Here is a 6859-nt window from a genome sequence, read left to right as displayed (position 1 = left end):
TGGATTTAAACATTCTTCGAAACATTTAGGATAATGTAAGTACACAAGTCAGCAAAATATATAACACCGTTCTAGTGGTTTTTGGATATTTTAATAAAAAAATCTTACATATTGTGCCTTTAACTGGCTTCTCATAAGTTCAGAGTTGACTAGAACTGATTTCTGCTGAATGAAGTTGAGTGCTGTCTCCATCCACTGGCCAAATAATGCATTGCCAATAAAACCATTCAAATTCATTTGAAATTCTTTTAAATAAAAACAGCTCGATTTAAACTAGACTTCTATAAATATTTTGAATTTATCACATACAAAACTTGATGTATGCATGTCGTAGATAATGAGAACAGTTTGCTGCTTAATGCAGATGAATGTCATTTTCTGACAGGGTCCGTATGATGTTATACTTCTGCCTGGAGGTTTGCTTGGAGCTCAAAACCTTTCTGAGGTATGAATGTTTTAATTATGTGTATTTTAATTACAGTTGAACGGATTCCCTAGGAGAGCTCTCACGCCATGTGCATCCTGCATAACATTATGCTGTGTCCCTCAAATAAATAGAAAACAGCTTTGCGTCATCTGCTGAAGTTACAAATGCGCTCGTATTGTGAAATGCAAACATTGCACAATTATGTAAATTGAAGAGGTGTTGTGCCAGTGTGACAATGATTTCAGTAATAGCATATTATGTGTGTGTTGTAGTCTCCCGCTGTGAAAGAGGTGTTGAAAGACCAGGAGGGCAGGAAGGGTCTGATCGCTGCAATCTGTGCAGGTAATCTTCATATCGTGACCTCTGTGCACAAATTAACCTTTTCCTGGATAAACATCATTTCAACTTTTTCAGTGCTGCTCTGTTAGACAAAATGTCAGCAAGAGAAGTCATATATTACCTTTTTCCTCCAGTATAAATTTCCCAGAGGGCCTTTGGTAATTTTTTTTTTTCCCAGCGGGACTTTGCCCCCCGTTTGTACACCTGAACCGTCTGGATAATTTCTGGAAGATTTCTTTCTGATGTGTGACGTATCTATGTCAATAAGATGCTCATGGCTCAATGGGTCATAATTATGACTGCAGATCTGTAAAACTACAAATCGGAAATACAAATTATGAGGATAATGAGTTGTAATAATTGCAGATATTAAGCACGTCCATCTTCATTTGTGGGTGTATTGAACACAGAGATGTGTGCTATCAGCTTTGCCGTTCAAGGGCTCATGAAGGACGTGGTGAATGAGGACACTGAGCCCATGTGGCCGTAGAGAGCAGAGGAGAGCGGAAGGCGTCCCAGAAAACGGCAGATGTCCCCATACGGATCTCTAATGAACAGGAAATGGCTTCTTTTAGTGCCACCTTAAAACCAAGTCTGTGTACATGGATTCAGAATGCATGATCAGATTGTCAAGAATAAATTAACATACGCAATTTCTCGGGTAATTACGCTGCCGAACCTGAAATCTACATCCATGACTATTAGTTTTGCATATGCTAAATACTAGTTTACTCCTAAAAGTTGACCAACTAAACTTCTAGCGGCCTTTTAAAATCAATGAAAAGCATTGATGACATTCAGTTTTTTTTTAGTTAACTAAAAGCATAAAAAACATTTTTGTTTCATAAAATAAAATAACCTTCAATTGAAATAAAATTTAAAAAAACTTAAATTCCTTACTTTATTTCAGCTAGTTGCCATGGCATTCTTTCTCATTTACATTTAGTTTAACTTAACTAAAACTGAAATAAAAATTAATAAAAACTAACCATATGCACATATTTAAAAAAAAAAAATAATAAAAATGACAAAAACACTAAACAAAATTGCTAAAACAAAAAAAAAAACATTAAAACAAAATATAAAAATCAAAACTAATTTAAAATATTGTAATTTTTTTTGCCCAATAATGGTCTCTAGAATAGGGATGTCTGCTTTTACTAATGTCACCTGACAATGACTAGTCATTAGACGAAGAGAACCATAGTTTTGAAGGGTTATGACTTAGCCAATGGCTAGTGGTAATAATAATAATACAGTTATTTATTTATTTACTGTATATTTATATAGTTTTTATTAATTTTTTTGTATTAATTTGAACACAGTATTTTTTTACTTCCTGTTTCAATAGAAAATACATGAACACAGGAATGAGAATTCATTTTATGAGAAAGTTGTTGTTAAATGTTCTGGAACAAAAGACTGTGATTAGAGCATAAAGGTCTATTATACCTGCCTTTCTTTTATTTCCTTTTGTGGACTGAGCTTTTCACGAGCAAGACCCGTAACGGTAGATGCAAGGATCAGATCGGTCAGCAAATGTCCTGCTAGAGAAAGTGTAATCACTAGACCGCACTGGGCGTCTGCCAGGGTGCACAATCAATAGTTAAGAGCTCTCTTTTCATTAATGTTCAGATGAGCTCAGTGCACAGCCAGGGCACTGCCAAAGATAATGCAGCAAGTCCTCTGTTATTTTTAGACCCCTATTTTTACTTGCTTCCTTCTTCCAATGCAGATTGCAGGATTAGATGGAAATTGTATACCCAGTTTATTTTAGATAACAATATATTGATGTTTGGCTGATAGCGAAATGATTTACACCATGTAAAAGTCACTGCCCCTTCCAGGCACTGGCACTGAGTCATGCACTGTAGCAAGAGTTTTATATTAATAATAACTAGATTTGCACATTTTTCTGAAGAAATTGTGATTGGAATTTGTACGTGCACAGGGTAGCACATCATTTACACACCAAACAGGTTCGTTCAAGAATCACAGGATCATTTTTCTTCAGTTTCCTGCTTTTAAGAGAAATAAGGTGAAATTGTCTAACTTCATGTAATTTTCTGACCTGTTGCAGGCCCGACGGCACTCTTGGCACACGGTATCGCATATGGCAGCACAGTTACCACCCATCCAGGTGCCAAGGACAAGATGATGGCTGGTGGTAATATCTCTACACATACCTAGTCTTTTTCACACAAGCCTTTAATGTCAGTGATGGAAACTTGCATACTTGACAGGCATGTCATGGAAAACACCACACAATAAACATCCAACAGAGGGTGCTGTAGGTAATAGCACAATAGCTACGTTTACATGAAATCAGTCTGACTGATGAATCTAAACATAGTGTTTACATGAACGCTAAATAAATTGATTGAGTTGATGTGCGCATTTATATATGTCACATGCTTCAAATAGGATTTGATCTTTTGACATACACACACACTGCATGAATATACAGAGTTTCCTGCTGTTTGAAGACACGCATACTAGCCTTTCTTTGTTTTAAAAAGCAGACTTTATATTTATCTATTTTCAGTCCTATTTAGGAGATGATGAGCATATGAAGCTTTGTGCTGTGTTGCTTGTAACTATCAAGCAGTAAAATGCCGCTTCCCCTGCCCAAAACAAGCTGTGGATGAGAGTCTAAAGCAAGGACTGGTGGTGCATTCGTCCTGCACCATTTCACAGTCGATGAGTGAATTTCTGACACTTAAGATTTAACAACAGCAGCTCGTTCTGTGCATCATTCTGCCATTTCTACGTCATTGCACATGCGTAGAACTTTCCAGTTTTGATTTTCAATCCGATCAAGACAAGAGTTTACATGTCCTATCGACTGGATTAGAAAATGTTTAAAGGGGTCATATGATGCGATTTCAATTTTTCCTTTCTCTTTGAAGTGTTACAAGCTCTTGGTGCATAAAGAAGATCTGTAAAGTTGCAAAGACTAAAGTCTCAAATCCAAAGAGATATTCTTTATAAAAGTTAAGAGTCAACCACGCCTACCTAAAACGGCTCGTTCTAACACACCCCCACATGTCTACGTCCCTGATCCTGGTAGAGTAGACTACAATGCCGGCTGTTCTGACTCACAGACTGTAAGTACGTTTTCATTTAAAGGATTTGCCACTGATGAGTCAAACGCGAGTTTTGAGCAGTGTAGAGTAGCACTACAAGCGTTTGTCATTTGTCATTGTCGTTTGTCATTTCTCCGATACGCGGCGCGATGCAACGCAACGTGTAAAAAGACAGTATAAATCATTATAATCCGTAATTATGTCCCCACTGGATGCAACGAATGCCTCGTTTATAATGAGGTTTATTGTTTTTGTCTCGTCGCTCCGGCCGGGACACGACATCATGTGGAAAATAATGTGTTTTTTGAACCTTAAACCGCATAAACACATTTCATTACACCAAATACACAAAATAATATTCTTTTTAGCAACATCATATGACCCCTTTAAACCACCACTTACAACCCGAATTAAATTTCAATCATATATGGACAACTCATTCCAATTGACATGGTTACATGTGACTTTTTTTTACTAACGGATTATTAGGGTCCATGTAAACACAGCTAGTGACAACTGTTGGAGAATGATAAGGTCAAGTAACAGTGTTTGAAAGGACTTCTAGCGTACTGCTTAATGCATATTGTGCACTTTACATGTAAATATGTTTTTGTGCTATGATCAACTAATGAAATAATAAAAACAAAAATTATGGTGGATGTTACTTTTCATTTCATTAAACACAATGGATATGTGCATACTGCATATGTCTAGAAATGTTGTAGGTCATTCGGGATTTCTTAATTAATTACGTAATTACATAGCTGTTGTCTGCAGACCGAAAGTTACAATGTAGTGTTCTTCTTAAACTGGGGTGCTTTTGTGTTTCGTTTTGCTGCAGGAGAACAAAAAATAAAGATTGCACTTCTCGACTGGTGATATCTTTAGCCATATGAATTATTTTGTATTCTTCCCCCAGATCATTATAAATATTCAGAGGCTCGAGTTCAGAAGGATGGTAACGTGATCACCAGCAGAGGGCCAGGAACCAGCTTTGAGTTTGCCTTGACTATAGTGGAGGAGCTCATGGGTGCAGAGGTCGCTGGCCAAGTCAAAGCCCCACTCATCCTGAAAGACTGATCATCAAACTGCGAAGATCTGCACAATTTACAATTGAACTGCTCTGCCAATCTGAAAGGGTGTTGAATTTAATTGGTTTAGAATTTTCCTAGCATGTGATTTTCTGATGTGTAGGAACATGAATATTTAATGAAATTGCTTAAATATATTTGAAGAGAGTTGCTGCAGACTGGCAATCGATAGCCTAAATGGCTGTTTATGGCTTTCTCTAAGGTCTTATTCCCAGTTCTCTTGCTTTGCACTTATTAACTTCTATACCAGAATAAAATAATAGTGCACTAAACTCATAAAGTCTCTTAATAACTTTTACATACATTTAACATGAACAGATAAATACAGAGCACTTTGATGGCATTAACAGAAAGCAAAAGGAGCATCATTATTGTTATTATCATTATTATTAATAATAAGAATTTTAAATCAGCATTTAATTTATTCCTCTTTAACGCACTGCATTTTTTTTATTTGTGCCAAACGACTTATAGTACATGACATTTTATCAACAATGTTCAATGTATGTGTAGAACAACCAGCACAATACGAAATGAGACATATCATAAAAATAATAATAAAATAAATAACCAAACCCAAAAGCCAGAAGTGAAAAAATGTACAAGGTTAAATAATGAAAGTATTTTTTTTTTTTACTTTTCAAAGATTTTTACTTTTTATGCGCATCAAAGACAAAATATAGGATTATCAGTCTACCAGAAAATAGCGGTTTCTTACCCACACATTTGCTGTTGTGTATAAAAAATTGCCAAGTTGAATAAAAAGATTATAATTGAGCTATGATAAATAATAGTGTTTATACATATTCTGACATAGAGATAACTCGTACATAACACGTTCTAAAAAGCTTTAACACAAATACATCCGCAAAACGCACTGCATAGTTGAGGATAGAGTATTGCAAAGGTCTGCGTAACTATTGGACGCTTGAAACATATTTCCAGTGACGTACTGCGAGGCCAACCAATCAAATACCGCTGTCTTGTAGCGGTGCGTCTCAACCAGCCAATAGGAGCGTCCCTACGCAGCGCGAGTGTCTTTTGTAGCGCGTGGCGAGAGTGTGAAAAGCGGCAAAAAAAAAAAAAAGTCATTCGCAGCTGCGTGGCCAACGGTCCTCTGTCATCACACTAAATACAGTTTTGAAGGTGAATATCGATAATTATCGCGTTTGATGAACTCTTATCCTGCTGTAAGGTAAGAATATTATATTTCATACACTGTTCAGCTATTGTTATGCAAGAAATCAATCACCACTGAAGACTTGTGTTGCTAAGGTTACGTTAAATCGCTGAATATCTCATAAAGAGACGTTGAACTGCCTTTATCTTACAGTTTATTACGTTTGGAAATGATAAACAAAACTAATTTCTGTTGTATTTTGCTACTCGCTATAATACCTGCTATTTTAGCTAGTTTATCGTCTCAATGAGGTTTGATTTTGAGCTTCTTCAGCATCTTCTCCCATTAGAATAGTATTAATAATAATAATAAAACATGCCAGAAATGTGTTCCGCATCCGTTAAAGGCAATTTACACTTGCTAAGTAGAGATGGGTTTTGCAGGATATCCTTTTCATGACCGTTTACCGGTAACTTATTTCCTTGGTTACCATAGTTTACAGCAAAACACCGGTTACTGTTACTACTGCAAAACATAAATCATTAAATCAATCAATCAATCAATAAATACGTAATCGCATAGTGTAATATATAATTATGACATTGGGTAATACCAAGTTAGTTTAAATAAAATAACATCCCCTGTTGTATGGTAAGTTATTTTGGTAGAAATGATGGTTATCTTGGTAAATTTTTTTTAGGGAGCTGCCTGTTGTAGCACACATTTAAAATTTACATTTGTGCATTTGTCAAGAGCTTTTATACAAAGCAGCTTACATTGCATTCCCTGGGAATCG

The 6859-nt window shown here is 36.0% G+C and overlaps 1 protein-coding gene across 1 annotated transcript in view; it reads left to right on the top strand.

Annotated features, from left to right (window-relative positions):
* The window catches only part of LOC107657982 (protein deglycase DJ-1zDJ-1), a 7034-nt gene extending 1815 nt beyond the window's left edge, over positions 1-5219 (top strand). The window contains exons 3-6 of the mRNA XM_016446340.1: positions 386-445; positions 700-769; positions 2847-2933; positions 4772-5219. Of these exons, the coding sequence (XP_016301826.1) occupies positions 386-445; positions 700-769; positions 2847-2933; positions 4772-4932 (378 nt within the window). The 3' untranslated portion in view covers positions 4933-5219. The remainder of the gene's footprint in view (positions 1-385; positions 446-699; positions 770-2846; positions 2934-4771) is intronic.
* Positions 5220-6859: the final 1640 nt, after the last annotated feature.

This window comes from Sinocyclocheilus anshuiensis, unplaced genomic scaffold, assembly GCF_001515605.1.
Source record: "Sinocyclocheilus anshuiensis isolate Anshui unplaced genomic scaffold, SAMN03320099.WGS_v1.1 scaffold147, whole genome shotgun sequence".
Classification (NCBI taxonomy): Eukaryota; Metazoa; Chordata; class Actinopteri; order Cypriniformes; family Cyprinidae; genus Sinocyclocheilus; species Sinocyclocheilus anshuiensis.
This window is presented reverse-complemented; position numbering and strand designations above follow the sequence as displayed.